Below are 20096 nucleotides of genomic sequence, written 5' to 3' on the forward strand. Positions count from 1 at the left end.
GGCTCTCACCTGCCTGACGCTCCGGTCTTTCCCCAGGAGGCCTTGCTGAAGCTCCCCCAGATCCAGGAAGAGCGATTTGAAAAAGTGGTCCAAGGCGTAGGCGGCGGCCAGGTACGGCAGTAAGCGCCATTGCTGAAATGGACAAATCCCCGCCTGAACACTCCGTGTCCTCAGCAGGGCGGGGGTGGCTGGAACCCACCCCCATGGTCCCGTTAGTGCACAAGGCCCTTCACCTCTCCCGGACGCCCCACCCCCCCACCACGGCACCTGCCCCCTGATACCCGGCCACCCCGACAGGCCCGCTCAAGGAGAGGCGCCCACGGGCACTGCCCTGCACTGCTCTCTCTGCTGTCTTGGCCATGTGATCCCTCAGCCAGAGCAAACACTGAACCAGAATACAACTGAGACAGCCAGGTCACCGTGCCCGAGCACGGGGCCAACCTGGCAATGCCGTGCCCTTTGTGAGCCTGGGAGGAAGACAGCGATTGCCCCTGGGCCAGAAGGGGAAACAGGCTCCCGGAGGCGGAGGGAGCACGTCCATTTCAGCAGCGCGTGTCTGCTGCCGCGAGGATGGAGGGGGAGGCTGAGAGGGCCCAGAGCAGTCACCACCACCGCCGCCAGCGACCCCTGCGTGTGGTCACCGTGCCGCCGCCCTAACGTGGCTTGTCCTTGCAACCACCCACAGCGGGGTGTGATCGCCGCTCCAACGTGCAAAGGAGAAAACCAGAGCGCAGAGAGGCTTAGTGCCTCGCCCAGGGGCGCACAGCAAGGGCGGCTGGACTGGGGCTAGAAGCCCACGCGTGGGGCTCGGGTGGGCTCAGCTGACCGCTGAGGCCAGGCCTCAAGCCCAGGCAGCGGGGCATGCTGTGACCTCACGAGGACCACGGGGCCCAGCGGTGTGGTGGACGCTGCGTGTCGGCCAGGCACAAACTAGGCACGAGGCTCTTCCTCGCTTGCTCATTTGGTGTTAAACCAGGTTCGTGGTCCTAAGGGTTAAACACATTCGATCCAGTTACAACGTCCTGAAACTCTCACTCAAATGCGCCTTTGCTCACACATCACTGGGCCCAAGACTGGGGCTCGTCTACCTGCTGCCTCTGGGGCCCCACCTGTGACCTGGGGACCACCAGCCCACCTGGTGCGCAGGGCAGCTGCGTGGTGGGCATGGAAGTGCTGGGGATGCAGAGACGCTGGTGGAGGCATACTGTGATCCAATGCCACGCCCAGCCCCACCCCGGCCAGCTGACCAGGTGATGCTCGGCTTGGGGCACACCCCCTGCCACTCGAGGCTGCCTTGACCGTGGAGGGCCTGGAGAGGGGAGTGTCCCCTCTGCTAAAAGACGCCACCATGAACACCGCTGCCCACTCAGCCACTGTGTCCCAGGATGAAGGGATGTGCCAGAGCACAGCCTGGATGTGCAGGGCCCCAGAGACAGGGTGAGCGTGCACACCTGGCCCCCGCCCCGCCTCACCACAGCGCATCCTCCAGGCCCCTCATTTCAAGTAAAGACCATCGTGGAGCCCATCTTTGGCCTGCGAGGTTGCGCCCCTTCCCGGGGCCTGGCGTCACACTGTAACTCCAGAAGAGGCCCGGTCAGCTCCCCGTGACCCAGCTGTAGAGACCCGAGAGAGGCGGTGTGTTTGCACATGGATGGAAAGCCAGTGAACCCACGCCCGCAGACGCTCTACCTGCATCGGGTACTGCAGCACCGGGACTTCCTCCTTGTCCGTCGGCCCAAACTGACGCCTGGTGGCCGAGAAACGCAGAGCAATGGACACGGCCAGCTTCAGGTTCACGACGGACATGCCCACGATGGCGACCCGGCCAGACGACAGGCTACCCAGGGACTCGCTGAAGCGCTGCCCCACATCCTGTAGGAGGAGAGCAGATGGCAGAGGACCCGGGACCGTGGGCCACCTCAGGGATGGGCACAGGGCTGGAGGGGCGTGCCTGTCCTCGTTCAACACCCCAGGCCCAGCCCCCAGGGCACCCCAGACACAGGGTCCTGGAGCCAGGAGGGCTGAGTAGCAGGGGGCCAGTGTGCCCATCAACGGACGGTATGGGGGACACCCAGCCCACACGAGGGAAGGGGCCCTGGGCAGACACGCCATCTGTGCAGACCTACGAGCTGCCACATGGAGGCAGGAAGCCCTGCTCTCGACCTCACTGAGGACCAGATGCGGCTGTGCCGAGAGCAGGGCTGGAGGTGAGGGCAGAGAACAGAGCTGGCACCAACGTCTTGTTCATAAAAAGGGCACCATCCCCCCAGAATCCGGGATTCCTGCCTCCCCGTTGAGCCACCATCCCAAGGGCTGTGATGGTCATCGGAATGGTCATCCGTTGTTCTCTGTGATCTTTTGTTGTTGCTGTTAAGTCTCTTAGTCGTGTCCGACTCTGCGGCCCCATGGACTGCAGCACGCCAGGCCCCCCTGTCCATCATCAACTCCCAGAGTTTACTCAAACTCAAGTCCATTGAGACAGTGATGCCATCCAACCATCTCATCCTCCATCGGCCCCTTCTCCTCCTGCCCTCAATCTTTCCCAGCACCAGGGTGTAAAACTAGGTAACTGCCTGTGTGCCTCTGTTTCCAGTCTGTTGTAAGTTCCAAGGTGCTTACCACGGTCCCCAGCAGCAGCTCCGCTTCCAGGCCCAGGGGCGGCGCTCGGGTACATCGGCCGACAGTCTCGCCAAGTGACGCGATCACGTGCGCCTCCCTCACCCCTGCTGCTTCTCCCGCTTCATTTATTTTATTATTCAGGCTTTTCTTCCAAAACGATGTCCTCTCTGGTGTTTGTGCGGCCGCCTTCCAGGCCCCTGGCCATGAATATTTCCTGTGTTTTCGCGCACGAGTGGCATCTTAGCTGCGCTTGGAAAAAGCACGTGTACAGTCGTTTTCCATCCGTGGTAAGAAACGTCCTTTCCCTGACTGCTTTCGGGCAGCGCCGTGCGGGGAAAATCGGAGGTAAAGGGGCTTGGATCCCACGGGAGCTGCTCTGCCTCCTGTCCCGGGGGGGCTCAGGGTCTTCTCTCTGAGATTCTGGTATTTCTCGACAGTGAGCCTGGGGAAACAGCCCCTGACCCACTGTGTGGGGCCCCCCGAGTCGAGGCAGTCTTCCTTCTGTAATTTAGAGACCTCTGTCTCCGCTGTTTCTACAAACCGTCTCTGGGCTCTCTCCATCCCCACATGCCGCTTGCTTCACTGATATTCAATCCTGCTGGATCGACCCCCTCCGCCGGGTTCTCTCATCTACCTCCGTACTCCTGGGTTTCATATCACTGTTTCCTTTTCTGAATGGCCTCCTCTGTCACCTCCAGCCTCTCTCCTGATCGGAAGGCACTTGACACATTTGTTGAAGCCCTGCTCTCGGCTCCAAGCAGCCTACGTGTGGCATTGGGTCATCCTGGCTGTGGGTTCAGGACCGGGAGGGCTCAGCCACCCTGACCTGGCCAGGCCTGGAAAGGGCCCAGGGCCAGGCCCCTACATGTCCACCCTCAGTGAACTTCCGGGCAAGGTTAAGTCCCAGATGCGGAGGACATGGTCGCCCCGTGGGTGCCCGGCCCAGCAACCCTTTCCTCTCCCTGCTGTGGGGGACAGCGCTGGTAGGGTCAGCCTCCCCATCTGTAACCCCAGGGGGCTGGTGAGGACTGGGGAGGGGGGATGTCATTCCTGGGCCCCCAGGGGTGTGGTGGACCCAGGCACCCCCTTCCTTGGTGGAGGCTCCAGAACCTGATCCTGGAGAGGTTCGCATAGGCCTCTGGCTCCCCTGGCAACTCTCCTCCCCCCACGGCGGGGTGCATGTCCTGTGGACCTGGAGGGGACGGCTTCCTCACCCACAGACACCCCCTGCCCTGGAGGCTCCGGTACCTTGACGTGGGTGACGTAGGCGCCCTCAGGGGTGACGTCTCCTGAGCGGTTCAGCAGGTCCTGGCGGGGAATCCTGACCTTGTGGAACATGGCGAACCTGTGTGGGGACACGGCTTCTGGTTAAACGGCGGGGACGGCCCTGGGGCTCACCTCCCACTCCCGAAACCTGGTCAAATCAAAGCAGGGGACAGCTCAGAAGGGGAGGTAATCCCCTAGAGACTGGAAAACCCTGAGAGCAGATGCAGGAGGGAAGACCGTGGGAGACGGGGCATCTCAGCACACCCTCCCACCTGTGAAAGCGGGCTTTATTCACTGCTTTGTTTTTGCGTTTGTTGTTGCTGCTGTTTGCTGCACTGCGTGGCTTGAGCGATCTTACTTCCTGGACCAGGGGTTGAACCCACCAGGCCTTCAGCAGTGAGAACGTGGAGTCCTAACCACTGGACAGCCTAGCCTGCCCAGAGAAAGCTTAAACAAAAGATGTGGTGCCAGTGGTGGGTTCTGCGTGAAACAAATCGGTCGCCATCTATTGGTAATGTTGGAGACCCCGCCCCCCACTGCCCCCCAGGCTCAGGCCTCAGGGCTGCGCACAGGCTCCTCCTACGCTGGGAGGGAACGCCCTCGACGTGGCCGGACAAGCCCAGATGAGGTCCCAGCAGGAAACGCGGACCTTCTTCCTAAACGTGAGGATCTCTGACTCTTACACTTGGACCCCGCACCAGAGTCTCCCACACGGGGCGACAGGGCCAGCAAACTGGGCCTCAGACCTCCCAAGTCAAGCAGGAGGACGAGCCGTCCCATCGGGGCTCCAGACGCAGGGGTCAGCACCCCTGAGCAGCTGGAGAACACGCCTGCCCACACATCCCCAGGGATCGTGCGCAGGTGCCAGTGATCAAAGGTGTTTTCTATGGTTGTCGGGAAGGAAACTCTAACTCACAGGAGTCCGGGGACAAGGCTGTACCAAGTACCAGGTGGTGCGGAAACTGCCAAACACCCCAAACCATCGATGTCAGCAGTTGCTAGAGCACCGAGGGCTTCCCAAGTGGCGTGAGTGGGAAAGAACGCGCCTCCAAGAAAGTGAAGCCACTCAGTCACGTCCGACTCCGCAACCCCATGGACTGTGGCCTACCAGGCTTCTCCATCCATGGGATTCTCCAGGTAAGAATACTGGAGTGCATTGCCATTTCCTTCTCCAGGGGATCTTCCCGACCCAGGGATCGAACTCAGGTCTCCCGCACTGCAGGCGGATGCTTTACCTCTGAGCCACCAGGGGAGCCCAGAGTGATCTAGGAAAGTGAAAGTCACTCATTCGTGCTGGACTCTTTGCGATCCTATGGACACCATGGAATTCTCCAGGCCAGAAGACTGGAGTGGGTAGCCTTTCCCTTCGCCAGGGGATCTTCCCAACCCAGGGATGGAACCCAGGTCTCCTACATTGCAGGTGGGTTCTTTACCAGCTGAGCCACATGGGAAGCCCAAATATACTTAGCATCATTGACCACTGTGAAGTGAAAGTCACTCAGTCATGTCCAACTCTTTACAACCCCATGGACTGTACAGTCCATGGAATTCTCCAGGCGGTGATACTGGAGTGGGTAGCCTTTCCCTTCTCCAGGGGATCTTCCCAACCCAGGAATCGAACCCAGGTCTTCCGCATTGCGGGCAGATTCTTTATCGAACCCAACCCATTGCAGGTGGGTTCTTTACCAGGTGAGCCACAAGGGAAGCCCAATACAGGACTCGTAAAAGACACAGGCTTGATCCCTGGGTTGGGAAGATCCCCTGGAGGAGGGCATGGCTACCCACTGCAGTATTCTTGCCTGGAGAATCCCATGGACCAAGGAGCCTGGCGGGCTGCAGTCCACGGCGTCACAAAGAGCTGGATGCGAGTAAAGTGGACACGACTTAAGGCACTCGAGCATAGAGCCTTATCGGGTTTCTAAGCATTTTCAGCGCCACGTGGAACCTTTCTTACTAAACCACAGGAAGCAGCTCTGTGAGGGACAGCAGCGGCCTTCAGAGAAGGGGGACGGCTCCTCGCCCCCAGCTCACCCCCGGCCCCTCCCCGGATCCCCAGGCCGCGCTCGGCACCCACCACCGTCCAGAGTCAGCACGCTCACCTCCACCTCCGACCCAGCGTCCTCACGGTCTGTGCCTCTTCTGATTTCCTCAACAGTCTCCGCCTTGGTCTCTCCAAACCCCACCTTGTCCCCCCTCCGCCGCCCCCTGTCCTGCACACAGGGGCAGAGGCCTCGGCACACTTCAGCTCTGAATGGTCACACCTGGCACGAGAACTCTGGATCCCAGGGACCAGCAGAATTGAAACCCGCAGGAGGATGCAGTAAGCCCTCCGACGGGACGACCGCCTGCTCCTTGAGGCTCCCCACTATGTAGCATCTGCCTGCGACCTTCAAGCTGGCCACGCCCTCTCCAGACTGGCAGGTGGCTCCTCTGAGCACTGCCACCTCCTCTGAGAGGCCTGCCATGCCTCCCCGCCCCTCCCCGTGACAAGCACCGGGTGGTCCCGTCCACGTCGCTCGCTGAGTCATCCTGCCTCTCAATGGGAGCTAAGCCATCCTGTTATAGTAAGGGGCGTGTGCCCAGAACCGAGCAGACAGGGCCATGGATGAGCCAGCCAGGAGTGAGACTTCGTCCCCTGGGAGCTGGTACAGTCTGCACGGACCCCCAAGTCCAGGGACAGCCTGGGGCTGACACAGCTGGTGCCACTGGGGAAGAGTCGAGGCCCAGGGGAGGGGCAACTGGAGGCCGCTCCCAGATGCCTCGGAATCGACTAGGATTCCGCACGTCAGGCCGCGAGGCCTCCACCAGCGTCCAGGCCAGGGGTCTCCCTCCGGTGTACAAAACACAGGTCAGGTCTGAGCGTCTGAAAGCGCTGGCCTGGAGGCGGCCACGCAGCAGGCGTCCGTGGGCCTCCAAGCCCTGCGTTCTGAGAATGCCTGGCTGCGGTGCCGAAGCCCCCCGTGTGGTCCAGCCCGTGACTGGAAGGCCGCGGGATGCTCTCCCAAGTCTGCCGCTGTAGACATGGAGCGCCCTTTTTAAGGAGTGGAAAATCCTCACCCGCCCCTGCCACACAGGGGATGGAACCAAGCTGAACGTACTTATACTTGGAAAAGCAGTCGCTTGGGGTTTAACCGAAATCAGAATTTCACACATTCTTTTCTGAGTCACCGACAGTGAATGCCGCCCGGCCTGCAGGCCAGAATCCCGGGTCCGTGGAGGACACAGGTGTGTGTGTGTGTGCGCCTGCGTGTGCTGGGGGGCACCGGGTGTGACACGGGGATGTGAACAGGCAGTGTGTCTGGCTCCCGGCCCTGCACCCCTTCCCTCCTGGGCCCCCCACGTCAGGTCCTAACAATTTCCTTGCTCCTTCCCAGCCCCACCTGGGACCAAAGACACCCAGCAGGTCTCAGCACACACCCCCGCCCCGCCCACCACCAGACGCTTCCCAAGGGGCCACTGAGCAGGCGCGAGGATGCCTGCAGCCCATCTTGAAGGTGAGGCTCAACAGCTCACCCGAGGGCTCTTTACTATCTTGCTTTCAGAGTTATTTGACTAAAAGTAATCCACGTAATTTACACCTGCCCTGATTTCTAGACGGGCTTGCCTGGTGGCTCAGCTGGTAAAGAATCCGCCTGCAATGCGGGAGACCCCAGTTCGGTTCCTGGGTCGGGAAGATCCCCTGGCAAAGGGACAGGCTACCCCCTCCAGTATTCTTGGGCTTCTGTTGTGGCTCAGCTGGTAAAGAAGCCACCTGCATTTGAGTCAGTTGTAATGATGCGGATGAAACTGGAGCCTGTTATACAGAGTGAAGTAAGCCAGAAAGAGAAACACCAATACAGTATATTAACGCATATCTATGGAATTTAGAAAGAGGGTAATGATGACCCTACATGCAAGATCGCAAAAGAGACACAGATGTAAAGAACAGACTTTTGGACTCTGTGGGAGAAGGGGAGGGTGGGATGATTTGAGAGAATAGCATTGAAACATATATATTACCATATGCGAAATAGATTGCCAGTCCAAGTTCGATGCATGGAAACAGGGCACTCAAAGCTGGTGCACTGGGACGACCCAGAGGGATGGGATAGGGAGGGAGATGGGGGGGGTTCAGGATGGGGGACACATGTACACCCATGGCTGATTCATGTCAATGTGTGGCAAAAACCACAATATTGTAATTAGCCTCCAACTAAAATAAGTAAATAAATTAAAAAAAAAAAAAAAGAATCCACCTGCAATGCTGGAGACCTGGGTTCGATCTCTGGGTTGGGAAGATCCCCCGGAGAAGGGAAAGGCTACCCACTCCAGTATTCTGGCCTGGAGAATCACCATGGACTCTATAGTCCATGAGGTTGCAAAGAGTCGGACACAAATGAGCAAATTTCACTTCGCTGATTTCTAAACAGCCTTCCTGCAGACTCAGGTGCTCCTGTGATCTACCTACAAATTGTTACTGCTTTTTTTAAAATACAAGAGGTCTCTGGACAAAAAGTCACTCCATCACAACGCTGCCCTGCAGGCAGCAGGCAAGTGGGGGAAGCAGGGACTCAAATCCATCCCGGGCGCCCTCTGCTGGGCATGTGCCCCGCGACCAGCAGGGACAGCGGCATGTCCAGCAAGGCGGGCCCCTGGCCCCTATCCGAGCCCCAGCCTGGGGCAGGGAGCGGAGGGGCCCCAGGCACTACAGAACCTTCAAAGGCTCAGGGACCTAGTGAGGCTGCTTCCACGTCCCGTCCATCGAGCATCCCCTCAGAACAGTGCCTCTGATCTCGGGGGCCACTCTGGGCCTGGCTTCAGGGTGGTCACCATGCTGCCCCCTGGCGGTTCCCCAGGCTGGCACGGCGGAGACTTACAAGAGCTGTGCCCCCCCCACGGGACACGCTTACTTGCAGGAGGGCCTTAGTGGTCCAGAGAAGCTTCTGCCTGTAGTGTGGGACACCAGAGCTCAGTCCCTGGGTCGGGAAGATCCCCTGGACGACGGCACAGCGACCCACTCCAGTATTCTTGCCTGGAGAATCCCATGGACAGAGGAGCCTGGTGAGCTACAGGCCATGGGGTCGCAAAGAGTCGGACCCGACTGAGCAACTAACACTTTCACTTTTTTTTGCTATGTTGGCGTGACTGTGTCTCCTGGGCGGGGCGCTGTAGTTAGACACAGTACTCAGTCTTTAAAACAGGAGCTGACTGGAGGGGGGAACCAAGTGCAGAGCCTTTCACTGATGTCCCAAAACAAGGTTAAAGGTTCTAACTTGTAAAAACCAAAACGTATGGGGACTGGGAACTCGTGAGCCCGCCTGATGCCGTCCGCAGACTGCAGTGACCCGGTAGCACTTGTTCACGGCTGGAGGGTCACCAGCCTCCAGGCTGCACGTGGGCTCACAGACCCAGCATAGACATAGCTGCCACACACAAGCTTTCTGGGCCCCATGCTAGGGCACGCAGATCTAAAAAGGCGACAGGGCCTTCCACCCGCAACGCTCTCATGGCCCCTGCGATGCCGCCGACTGCCCAGAGGACCAGGGGCCCCACGCACCTGCACCAAGCCACGATGGATGGAACTACGCCCCCTCCCCACCAGGTAACTAACAGGTCTTCTCACAGGCCAGCAAGAGGGGCACTCAGAACTCTCGACGGCTATTAGTTAGGAGGCTTGTGCGTGTGCAGGCCTGGTTTTGCTTTTTAACAACATCCTGCCATCTTCTCCTCAAGCTACAGAGTAAAAAAATTGATGGTTCTCCCCTTCTCGGGCACAGGCTGGGGCCTCACCTGTTCTGAGGGTCTGAGCGGAGATTTGAGACACTCTACAGGCCACCAGCTCCCCAACTTATGGGGAGGGACAGCAGAAAGGACCCTCCGGGTGCTGGGAGGCCGACCGCCTGCTCCGGCTTCTGTCTCGGAGAAGACCTGCCTCCTGATTTATTTATTTATTTATTTTTCTGCCTCCTGATTTATATTCAAAACGACCAAAGTCAGCGTAACCAGAGGGTTCCAACTATGGCCGGGCATGCTTCTCCCTGCAAAGCGGCAGGTACACAGACGTTCCTAAGATGCAGCGTGAGATACAAGACTAAGGAACCTCCCAGCTCTGCTTCCCCACATGGGAAGCATCTCAGGAGAACAAAGGGGCGCCAAGCGTCTCAGCCAGAATTTCTGGGAGATGGCAGGTGAGTCCTGCCTGAACGCTCAGGTGAGGGGGCACCGACGGGTGGCTCACAGCTGGGGAGACACGCCCATCCCCCAGGCAGCGCTATGTGAGGGGCCCACCATGGGGACATCGCCGACGAGCAGACAGGCGAGGGGACAGGCTGGGAAAGCTGCTGAAGTTCAGACCAAGAGGCAGGGCTGGACCCAGGATCTGAACCCAAACCGTCTCACTCCCAAATCTGTGCCCTGAGTGAGCCGGAGAATCCCTCCTGGAGGCTGCAAGGCCCCTCCTAACGTGGCTGTCCTGCCCACCTGCCCCCTCCAGCTCCCCAGGCCCAGGTCTCATCTCACACCACACTGCCTCCACTACCCAGACCCCAGCTTCACCCACAGAACAGTGTGGGCGTGGGCTGAGTGCCTGAGCTCCAGTCCAGGGGAGCACGCCGGGGTCTCGGGCTGAGGACCCAGGGGCTCAGCCCCTGATTCTGCGCTGAGAGCTGGAGTGGCCACCTGCCAGGGACAAGTTCGCTGCTCAGCACGCAGGGCCACTTAACAGCTCCTGAGGCTGGGCTTGGAGCAGAATCCGCCCTTCCCGACAGGGTCCTGCGTGTGGAGGTGCGGCGCATCCTGCAGGGCGCGGGGCGGCACTGAGGGGCCCAGTGGGCTCCAGGGTGGGCAGTGCTGAGTGGGCAGCCTTGCAGTATGGGCCCATCAAGGGAGCGACCATCAAGTTCAAGGGCTGGACTCACCCGTTGTCCAGGCCGTTCTGCCCCAGCTTCTTCCCAATGTCGCCGACCATCACCCCCGGCATGGGAAGAAGGGTCTTCGGGTCCCGAATCTGCACAGACCACAAAAAAAAAAAGAAAAAAAAAAGACAGACAGCAGCAGTGAGGGCCACATGGAAAAGCAGATGAAAAGGTCCAAGACCCCCACCCTGCGACCAAGCCATAGGGTCCCTGCGTGCAGCTGCCGTGGGTTAAACTGACCTCCTGAAACGTGGCCCTGTTGGGAGGCAGGGTCCTTGCAGATACTGACTGAGGATCTGGAGGGGAGACCGCCCTAGTTACCCGCGGGGGCCTGAATCCCATGGCCCGCATCCTCCGAGGGTCAGAGGAGGAGAAGACATGGGGAGAGGGGGCCACGGGCGGACGGAGGTGGGGACTGGTCGGAATTGGCCACAGCGCAGCATCGGGGGTCAGCGGAAGCTGGCAGAGGCAGGAGGGACCCTCCCTTGCAGCCTCTGGGCAGCGTGTGGCCTTTCTGACACCTTGACTGGGCCCCTAGCCTGTGGTACTGTGGTTGGTCACCGGGGCCCCAGGACACTGGTCAGTGTGTGTCAGGACACCAGGCACCTCCTATTCACACTTTAGATGCAGGACTTTCCGCTGGGTGTTAAGGCAACGACAAAAGGGCCGTGCACATGTGTGTGCGGATTATTTTTGTAAATTTCCGCTGCCCCAAAGGTGAAAGTCGCTCAATGGTGCCCAACTCTTTGCAACCCCATGGACTAATCAGTCCATGGAATTCTCCAGGCCAGAATACTGGTGTGGGTAACCTTTCCCTTTGCCAGGGGATCTTTCCAACCCAGGGACTGAACCCAGGTCTCCCACACTGCAGGCGGATTCTTTACCAGCTAGGCCACCAGGGAAGCCCAAGAATACTGGAGTGGGTAGCCTTTCCCTTCTCCAATGGATCCTCCTGACCCAAGAATCGAACCGGGGTCTCCTGCATTGCAGGCAGATTCTTTACCAACTGAGCTACCAGGGAAGCCCAAAATGAGCTGCCAACAAAGACAGTTACTGAAACATACAGAGATGGCTAGCCGGTCAGTCCTCACTGCGTGACCTTTCTGCGGACGGGATGCAACGTCCTTCTCAGAGACCCTTGGTGATTCCCAACCAGGCCCGACTCCATCACCCTCCCCTCCCGACCAAGGGCCATCAGCCAGCGTTTCTGGTTGTCACAAGTGGGGTTACTACAGAAGCTACTGGGTGAAGGCCGGCAACACCGCCCACACCTCACAGGGCACAGGACAGCCCCGCAGCGTGGAGTTAACCTGTTCCCAATGTCAAAAGCACCAAGGCTGGGAAAAAACCTGCATTAAAGCAGCACTGAATTTGTACTGTTTGGAGTTTAGCTATTTGTATGAATTGCTAGTTTTTGTTGACTTCAGCGGAACAGTTAGTTATCTTCCTTGAACTTTATAATCCTGATAATTAAAATGAAATAGAATGCTAGTGACAAACAATAAGGCTCAGTAAAGATTCAGATAAAAACTCTTAAAAAATCTTAGGAATTCCCTGGGGGTACAATGCTGGGACGCTACGCTCTCACGGGACAGGGCATGGGTTATATCCCTGGTTGGGGAATTAAGGGCAAACAGTGCAGACAGCTAAAAAAAAAAAAGAAAAAAATAATAAAAAGATAAAAATTATTTTTAAAACCCTTATAAGGTAGACAATAGTTTTAAAAAGATAGAGACCGAATTTTAAAAACCAGTCACTGATTTTTAAGGAATCAAACAGAAAACTACTGCGGATGCTGGTTTTCAGTTCATCTACAAAGAAATAACAAAGTCCTTACAGACTTCATGCTAACCTCCAGAACCAAGGACAGGATCCTCACTAAAGTCAAAAGCAGAATTAGGTAACTGTATCCTCCTCTCAAACATATTTAATTGTATCAATGCACATATATTTAACTTATATGCAGAGTACATCATGAGAAACGCTGGGCTGGAGGAAGCACAAGCTGGAATCAAGATTGCCGGGAGAAATATCAATAACCTCAGATATGCAGATGACACCACCCTTATGGCAGAAAGTGAAGAAGATTTAAAGAGCCTCTTGATGAAAGTGAAAGAGGAGAGTGAAAAAGTTGGCTTAAAGCTCAACATTCAGAAAACGAAGATCATGGCATCTGGTCCCATCACTTCATGGCAAACAGATGGGGAAACAGTGGAAACAGTGTCAAACTTTACTTTTCTGGGCTCCAAAATCACTGCAGATGCTGACTGCAGCCATGCAATTAAAAGACATTTACTCCTTGGAAGCAAAGTTATGACCAACCTAGACAGCATATTCAAAAGCAAAGACATTACTTTGCTAACAAAGGTTTGTCTAGTCAAGGCTATGGTTTTTCCAGTGGTCACATATGGATGTGAGAGTTGGACTGTGAAGAAAGCTGAGTGCTGAAGAATTGATGCTTTTGAACTGTGGTGTTGGAGAAGACTCTTGAGAGTCCCTTAGACTGCAAGGAGATCCAAGCACTCCTAAAAGAGATCAGTCCTGGGTGTTCATTGGAAGGACTGATGTTGAAGCTGAAACTACAATACTTTGGCCACCTGATGCAAAGAGCTGACTCATTTGAAAGGGCCCTGATGCTGGGAAAGATTGAGGGCTGGAGGAGAAGGGGATGGAAGAGGATGAGATGGTTGGATGGCATCACTGACTCGATGGACATGGGTTTGGGCAGACTCCGGGAGTTACTGATGGACAGGAAGGCATGGCATGCTGCAGTTCATGGGGCGCAAAGAGTTGGACACGACTGAGCGACTGAACTGAACTGATGTATATATAACATTTCCCACAATAACTGGAGACTGTCAATCTCATAAGATACAACATCCCTGCAGTAAAGTATGCCCTCGGGTACACGCTGCTCCATAGAAAGTACACAGACTACAGAGAGACACCGCGCAGCACAGGGCACAGAGCCAATGTTTTATAATAACTTTGTGAAAGTCGCTCAGTTGTGTCTGACTCTTCGAGACCCCATGGACTATACATAAGTCCACGGGAATCTCCGGGCCAGAATACTGGAGCGGGTATCCTTTCCCTTCTCCAGGGGATCTTCACAACCCAGGATCGAACCCAGGTCTCCCTCATTTGCAGGCGGATTCTTTACCAGCTGAGCCACCAGGGAAGTCCAAGAATCCTGGGGTGGGCAGCCTATCCCTTCTCCAGCGGATCTTCCTGACCCAAGAATCGAACCCAGGTGTCCTGCATTGCGGGTGGATTCTTTACCAGCTGAGCTATCTAGGAAGCCCACGACATTGAATAACTTTAAATGGAGGATAATCTGTAATTTTGAACCACTGTGTCATACACAGAAAGTAACATGGCTGTAACAATAAAACACTGTAAATGGATTAACCTCAATTTAAAATGTCTTTTTTAACGAAAGAAAAAGAAGCGTTGTGGCAGTGGTGCTCGTGGAGGCAGCTGGTGTGCAGGGCTCCCCTGAGCAGTGGGTCAAGATGACCACAGCCATCCCCTGCAGGGGGGACAGCGGGGTGTACCACCTCATTCCCACGGACCATGACCCCTAGGGGAGAAGACTTTGTGTACGAGACTTCTGGAGCCATTGCTGCTGCCATCGTGGTGGCCTGTCATCATCGCCACTGAGGTTCTGATCCTGCCGAAGAGGTATAGCAGGACAACGAGGGCGAGACGGGAGATGGAGGCCCTGGGCCCCGAGCCAGCCGCCCCTCCTGCCCTGGGCCCAAAAAGCCACAGCAGCCGGCACCCACTGCTGCAACCTTGAGCCCTGCAGACATCCAGGTGGGGACTCGGGCCCACCCGGTCCACGATGCTGTCTGGGCCACTGTCCAAACAGCTTTTGGTCAAGACTGAGCACAGTCCTCCTCTGGCTGTTTCTCTGTAAGCTCCTTCCAGTTAGGTCCAGGGAGGGCATCTCTTTCACAAACCCACCCCCCCAGCCCCATCCTGCCTGGCCCCACCCCTGCTTTGTCCATATTCCTGCCACCACCCTTCCAGAAAGCTGTGCTATGTTGGGAATCCACTGATGTGGGTTTGACTGTCTCCCCCAAACACAACAGCTAGACAGACGGGTAGGCAGGCAGGCAGACAGCCGGGGAGCCTCCTGGTCAGGAGTCAGGGGTCAAGGCAGGCTCCTGAGAGGGGCTGCCCTGGGTGACCACAGAGGGAGGGCCACATGCACAGTTCACAGAGCAAAACGTTCAACCCCACAGTCAGGCACGGGGGAACTCTACTGGACTACTAACCAAAGACCTGACTTGTTGCCTTATGACTTGTTCCAGCACTAAGTGACCGCTAGCTGGCTCATGACAATGCATCAAAGCCTTTCTCCCTCTTTAAGAAAGGCTTTGGGAAAAACTCAATTCTTCTCCAAAGGCGTCTACTTCTTTAGCAGAGTCAAAGTCAAAGACATGGGATGACCTTGAGGAAGACACAGGATGGCTTCTAGGATGAAAGCTTGCGCAGCGTCCGCGGGCCTGGAAGGAGCCTGGTGGCTGGTGCCCACACCCCGCCCCCAGCAAGGGGCTGGGTTAAGCTTGACTCAGCCTCGTTTCTTGGCTCCCCTCTCTCTGAACGTTGAGTAACCCTCTATCCAGTTACCATCTTAGCACGAAGGCCTAGTATCTGAAGGCTGATCAGATGACAACTCTATGTTACCACTACCCTTCCTGGTTCCCCTGCCAAGAGTCAGGATATACTCCAAGTATTACAGGCACAAACCGTTCTTCCAGAGAGAACTCACCTCTGAATCCTTAGCCTGCAGAACAAGCTATTGACAGGGGAAAGCATTTTGGAATTCAGAGGACCTGCCTTCCCAGCCCTGCTTCCTGACTGTGTGGCCTCGGGAGAGTGACTGGACCCGTCCCCATTCCGTTTCCTAACGTGAACTGGGACTAACGTCTGCCTCTGGGGGAGCCAACAGTCAGGGGCTTAGTGAAACAGCTCAGGAGGGGCCTGGCACCCAGCAGAGGCTTTACAAGTGGGAACCAGCACTATCGTGACGGATTTCCTCCACTGTAAGACATACACTCGCTCCCACTTTAATCAATCAGAATATGTCTTAAAACTGATGGGTCCATTAACGAGGCTGCTTCCCCCCCCCACCCTCTCAAAAAGCTGTTTTCTAACCAACTGTGTATTTTACAATTGATGACATCTTGGACATAAGGTAATAAATCTGTCTCCTGCTACAGAAAAAAGAAAAGAAGAGAAACGAGTATTAGTACCTGGAGAGTGTAAGTCACTACAGTGCGTTAAACTAATTCTGTTACATTTTCAACAAATTACACTCTTCCATCTATCACCTAATGACATACAGCGTGTGTGTGTGTGCGGGGGGGTGTGTGTGTGTTGAGTCTCTCAGTCGTGTCCAACTCTGCCAGCATGTGGGCTGTAGCCCGCCAGGCTCCTCTGTCCATGGGACTCTCCAGGCAGGAACAGTGAGTGGGTTGCCACGCCCTCCTCCAGGGGACCCTTCCCGACCCAGGGATCGAACCGTGTCTCCTACATCTCCTGCGCTGGCAGGCGGGTTCTTTACCGTCAGCACCGTTTTTTTGATGACTTGTTCCCACCTCTCTTTCCCAGTAGACGGTGAACTCCACGAGCACAGGACTCGTGCTGCCCTCAGGGCCGCACAGGAGACACGCTAGGTACACAGAGAGCATGGGCCGGATGGAGGGGCGACAATGCCCACTGAGGGTTTGGAGAGCGACGCGTAAGGGAACACAGAACATCACGCGCAGCTCCACAGTCTAGAGACAGAAACGCCGGAAGACGCCGCCTTCGGGTCCAGTTTCCAGGTACAAATCTATACTCCAGAAGCAGGATATGGTGGCCTCAGGTATCAAAAAATACACATGGTCTGCCGGTGATCACTGTAAATTGGAAACTAAGAACACAAAGGAATTCCCTGGTGGTGCAGTGGTTACGACTGCACATTCACTGCTGAGGGACGGGGTTCAATCCCCGGTCAGGGAACTGAGATTCCACAATCCATGTGGTGTGGCCAAAATAAACTGAAAATAAGGGCATGAGCATCGGAGGAAATGGATCAACTGGACGTCATGGAATTCAAACCCTAGTGCACAGAAGATGATACTGAGAAAGTGAAGATACTTACAGAATGAGAGGAAACATTTGCACATCATCTGTCTGAGAAGGCTGAATGTGCATAAAGAACCCTCGTGACTCAGCAACAACAAAAATGCCCAACCTAGGAATGAACTAAGAGACTCAGTGCACACACGGACAATGATCAGACCACGAGGAAAAGCAGCACTCTGACCTTCAACCCGCAGCAGAGCCCAGGGAGCTGCACAGCAAGGCCCGGACAACTGGCCAGGACTCATAACTGATGGCCTCCCTAATTGTTGTCCTGCTTCCAACACAGAATCAATCGGAGAAGGCCCCACCTGACCAGTCACCCAGGATACCCCTTCTTCTGGCAGCCGTGCCCAGCTCCCACTGGGTCCCCAGCCCCCATCAGGCACCCTGAGCCACCCTCTGCTCCACTAGGAAGCTCATGCAGTCCTCCGCCTGCCTCTGAGCCTCTGCCAAGCAGAAGTTCAGCCAGCTCTGAGCAAACAGCCTTTGCTTTCACCATCCCTGCTTGGTTCCAGAGGACAAAGGATTTGAACAGACATTTCTACCAAAAAGATACAGAAATGGCCAATTGGAACGTGAAAATATGGTCCACACTGTTGGTTATTAAGGAAATGCAAATCAAAACCACAACCGGATACTGCTTCATAACCTCTAGGGTGGTTACGGAAAAAAAAAAAAGGAAATTGATAATAACCTGTGCTGGTGAGGATGCGGGAAAACTAGACCCCTCAGCCCTGCTGGTGGGTTGTTTAAAATGCTAGCAACCAGTATGGGATTCAATAAAAAGTTCAACACAGGGTGACCATAAGACCGTGCAATTCTTCTCCTGGGTACAAAGAGCCCCCCAAAAAACTGAGGACCCACGTACAGACAGACAGTGCTCATGAACGCTGACGGTAACACCACGCCCAACAGCCCAAAGGTGAAGTGCACCCAACGTCCAGCAGAGAAGGAACGGATACACGAACTGTGGACCAGCCACAGTGGGTCATTCGGCCTCAGAAAGGAACGGGGCTCTGGGACAGGCCACCACGTGGATGAACTTCAAACACAGGCGAAGGGGACGAGGTCGGACAGAAAGGGTCACGTAGCGCGTGACTCCTTTCATGCAGAACGTCTGGCGGAGGCAGAGGCAGAGGCAGAAGGCAGCCAGGCGACTGCCAGGCCTGGGCAGGGGGCGGCAGGGAGGGCGTGTGGCATGGGCGTGGGCGTCTTCTAAAGAGGAGACGCTCTGAAACCAGAACAGTAGGACGTGGAGAACGCGCTCAGTGCCCTGAATGGTTCACTTTCACGTGGCTAGCCGTGCGCGCTGAGTCGTGTCCGACTCTTTGCGACCCCACGGACTATATAGCCTGCAGGCCTCCTCTATGCTTGGAATTTTCCAGCCAAGAATAATGGAGTGGGTTGCCGTTGCTTCCCGACCCAGGGATCCAACCCGTGTCTCCTGCGTCTCCGGCACTGGCAGACGGACCCCTTACTGCTGCACCGCCTGGGAAGCCTTTGTACGTGACGCGAATTCTCCTCTCGCGAGAGCCTCCCCACCTCTTCTCTCGCGAGAGCCTCCCCACCGTCAGAGCAGTCTCAGAGAATAGACATGTCAGAACGGGTTTGGGGATGGCGGGAGCCGGGTTTCATTCGGTATCCAGTCAACCCAGGCCTGTGGACGCTGCAGCCGCCCTGGGCAGCGGGGGACAGGCCAGCTGGCTGTCCCAGGCACCCCCAACAGCCAGGGCTCTATTTGTGACCTGGGAGGGGGCTACACGAAAACCCCCAAGTCAGCCTTCATCTCGGAACTTCTGCAGCCCCTCAGACCGCTGCTAGAGCCTGGGCATTGCCATCCAGCAGGATGGAGGCTCTCCCCGAGATGAGCTTGGAGTTGGGGTTTCTCAGAGGCAGCACCTCACATATGGGGCTGATCGTTCTTCCTGGGGGCGGGGGGGCGGGTATCCTGTGCGCTCCAGGGTGTTGACCTGTATGCACCATGCGTCTGCACCCCGAAATGCCAGAAGCGCCCCTGCCCCCAGCTGTGATAAAAACATCTCTGGACGTGGCCAGACCTCCCCACCCCAGGGGTGAAACCTGCCCCTACCTGGACGAGAAAGGGGTGCAGCCCGTGGCACTGGCCCCCCGGCGTGTACAGCTGAGCAAACACCACTGCGTGGGTAGCGGTCTTGCCCATGTTGCCAACCCAGAATTTGGCAGCTTCAAAATCGGGGGAATGGATGATGAATTCCTGCACGAGGGAAAAAATGGACGTTAGAGACTGCCGCACACTGGAGTCTTCATCTCTTTGACACGTTCAGTCTTCTCTGTTCGAAACCTTGGAGGTATAGGTAAGAGCTGATGGAAGGTTATTTCCGTGTGGCAAGGGGAACCCCATTTAAAAAAAAAAAGCATATGCTGGGCCTTATGGCTTAAAGAAGAGCCTCCCTGTGGAAGACGATGACCAACATGCGAATAGTAAAGCACACGTAAAGCTCCAAGCTGCCAACGCCCCAGTCGAGTTCACCGTTCAGCGAGCCTTCCCCAAGCACAGATTGGGGCGGGGGTCCCCTCCTTGGCTTCACGCCTGCCTACATCCCCCACCCACTGCCAATTCGCCAAGTTTGGCTCCTTTGCCCACCCTGTCTGTCCCCCAACAAGCTCCCCGGGAGTCCAGGAGCACAGGGTGGATGCGCACAGGAATTAAAGAAGGAACAGACAGGAGGGGACAGGTCCCCTGAGGACACAGCCCGGGGCTTGGGGAGGCAGCAGGGAGCAGAGGGAAGCAGGGCTGAGGCCTGCCCCCAGGGAGGTCCCACCTGCTTGTGGGCGTCACCCAGCCAGCTGGCTCCCTCGAGCGCACACCACTGCTCTCTCCTCGCCATCGAGACGCTGCATCTCCTTCTTGTCACTCAACAGAAGTGACATTGGGTAGTGACACTCCCAGGTGGGATGGGTCATGCCGGTCCCATCCCATCCCTGCCCCACAGCCCCTGGCCCAGCCAGTTTCTCCCCGCTGGTGACAGGACTGCGTCTCCCCTCCAGCATAAGAGTCCCACCGGCATGTTAGTGGCCAGGAGCTATCTCTAGCAGCAGTGCTGAGTACACAGTAGGGTGCTCAGCAAACAGCCTGCGGGAGGCTCGGGGCTCCTAACCTCAGCTGATCTTCATTTAAGGACCAACGCCAAGAGGAGGAGA

At 56.5% G+C, this 20096-nt stretch overlaps 1 protein-coding gene across 7 annotated transcripts in view; it reads right to left on the bottom strand.

Annotated features, from left to right (window-relative positions):
* The window catches only part of ACOX3 (acyl-CoA oxidase 3, pristanoyl), a 49329-nt gene that overhangs the window by 21080 nt on the left and 8153 nt on the right, over nucleotides 1–20096 (bottom strand). For all 7 annotated transcript variants that reach the window (XR_011567313.1, XR_011567312.1, XR_011567314.1 and 4 more), the window contains exons 6-10: nucleotides 19006–19149; nucleotides 10782–10870; nucleotides 3868–3964; nucleotides 1690–1872; nucleotides 10–132 (exon numbers count right to left, since the gene is read on the bottom strand). Coding sequence is in view for 4 of the 7 variants with exons in the window: in XM_070791880.1 (XP_070647981.1) it covers nucleotides 10–132; nucleotides 1690–1872; nucleotides 3868–3964; nucleotides 10782–10870; nucleotides 19006–19149 (636 nt within the window). In the remaining 3 variants the exon portion in view is untranslated. The remainder of the gene's footprint in view (nucleotides 1–9; nucleotides 133–1689; nucleotides 1873–3867; nucleotides 3965–10781; nucleotides 10871–19005; nucleotides 19150–20096) is intronic.

Source organism: Bos indicus, chromosome 6 (genome assembly GCF_029378745.1).
Source record: "Bos indicus isolate NIAB-ARS_2022 breed Sahiwal x Tharparkar chromosome 6, NIAB-ARS_B.indTharparkar_mat_pri_1.0, whole genome shotgun sequence".
Classification (NCBI taxonomy): Eukaryota; Metazoa; Chordata; class Mammalia; order Artiodactyla; family Bovidae; genus Bos; species Bos indicus.